Here is a 1,812-nt window from a genome sequence, read left to right as displayed (position 1 = left end):
TAGAAGCTCTCAGTCTCTGAGAACAGTTAGACAAACAACGCGCTTAGCCTTAAGTAGTTGAAGCACTTTAACACGCATACAAAGACGCGTCAGGTGGGAGTGTACAGGCTGCTTATCTTAGACAGCTATAAGAGCCATCTCAACTAGGAGTTTAAGGACTATTGCCTAGAGAACTAAATCCTCACTCTCTGCATGCCACCTTACTTGTCGCACATCCTCTAGCTACTTAACATGGTCTGTTTCTTGCTGTTGAAGCGCAAGTACTCCTAACACGTTCAAGACTTGGCACGCTAACGCGTCTTCCACATTAACAAGGAAGGCTTCCTACTAGCCTTTAGGGATGCGTTCCTTAATGTGTTTACAAAGGTTAACTGCTAAAAGGCCTTTAAGGCATTAGGGCTTGTTCCTACTAATGCGCAGGTGGTGTTAGATCGCCTTGAAGTGCGGCTGCATACCCCACCAGCAGTACCTCTACCCGAAACGCCGTGGCAATCCAAGACGCTAAGCAATACACACGAGTTTGGGTCTCAATCTAAGCTTGTAAGCGACTCCTTCTGACAATCGCCAAGTGCAGCGCAAGAGGGGTTCTCAAAGCTTGTAAAAGGGGCTGAAGAGATGCTGCATGAAAACGTCCTTATTAAGGCCTGCGTGCGAGAGCTTGAAGAGCAATTAGCAGTAATAACTAAGAGAAAATCGCGTAAGAGAAAGCAGATTCAGCATGGTGGCACACTTGAGTATGGCCCAGCAGCATCGCGGGTAGCTGCTGAGGCGTGTGTAGCAGCTCAGCCATCTAAGAAGACTCAGGGTGGAGGTGGTCAACTAGGAGCTCAGTCAACTGTTTGGCGCTGTGGGAACTGCAGCAAAACTGGACACAACGCACGAACGTGCCAGGAGGGTGCAGAAACATCTTCTAAATCTGATGCAAGCATGCAGTATGCTAGGTCACTGTTTAATAGCAAGTAGTTGTAGTTGCAGTAACTTGTGTTAGTCGTGCCAAGAGAAAATGGCCGGTTCGGTGATATGGCCGGCTCGGTGATAATCTACGTTACCCTACCTATCCGCCAGCCTAACTACTGCCCACTCTTGCGCTAGATAATAATAAGTACTATTCTAGCTAGTAACTTACTATTAATATAAGTTATAATACCTTTTTAGCTTGCTTACTATAGTAGCTATAGCTGTAGTCTAATACTCTTTAGCTTCTATATATTCTATACTAGCTTTTCCTTTCTTTAGACCTTCTTTAGCAATAGAATAGAATCTCCTATAGCTTTTTTAATTTAAATTACTACTTTCTCTTCTTTTTTCCCTTCTCTTACTTCTTCTTTAATATAATACTTTAGTACTAATATTACTATATATACTTACCTCTTACTCTGCCTTTTCTTTACTCTTCTCTTCTTCTTCCTTCTCCTCCTCCTTAAGTACTGCCTCTACAACTACCTGAAAGCCTTTGCTTGCTCTTCTTCCTAATACTCTCCCTCCTACACAGCTAGCTCCAATCCAGCTTCCAAATGCCCTTGTGCGGCTGTAGCTGTTGCCGTTGCTGTTGCCGTTGCTGTTGCCGTTGCTGTTGCCGTTGTTGTTGCTGTTACTATTGCTGTGGCTGCTCCTACTGCTTCTCTCCTCCCTCCCCTCCCTGTACCCTGCCCGGCCAAGCACGGTTGTCGTACGGCACGCCTCGCTGCCTTCTATCTGCGCCTTGGCTCTGCCAGCCTCCCGCAACCCGTACAGCACAGGCACAACCACGTTAGCCCACAGGCACTCCCCTCCTTGCTTGCTCTCTATCTCCTTTCCCCTTCCCTTTTCACA

At 46.3% G+C, this 1,812-nt stretch overlaps 1 protein-coding gene across 1 annotated transcript; it reads left to right on the top strand.

Moving 5' to 3' along the window:
- The first annotated feature begins 534 nt into the window (after positions 1-534).
- Positions 535-1,140, top strand: M421DRAFT_392378 (uncharacterized protein). The gene is made up of 2 exons (XM_033590022.1): positions 535-756; positions 824-1,140. The coding sequence occupies exons 1-2, from the start codon at positions 616-618 to the stop codon at positions 986-988; spliced, it is 306 nt and encodes a 101-aa protein (XP_033442389.1). The 5' UTR covers positions 535-615; the 3' UTR covers positions 989-1,140.
- Positions 1,141-1,812: the final 672 nt, after the last annotated feature.

Source organism: Didymella exigua (genome assembly GCF_010094145.1).
Source record: "Didymella exigua CBS 183.55 unplaced genomic scaffold M421scaffold_144, whole genome shotgun sequence".
Lineage (NCBI taxonomy): Eukaryota > Fungi > Ascomycota > Dothideomycetes > Pleosporales > Didymellaceae > Didymella > Didymella exigua.
This window is presented reverse-complemented; position numbering and strand designations above follow the sequence as displayed.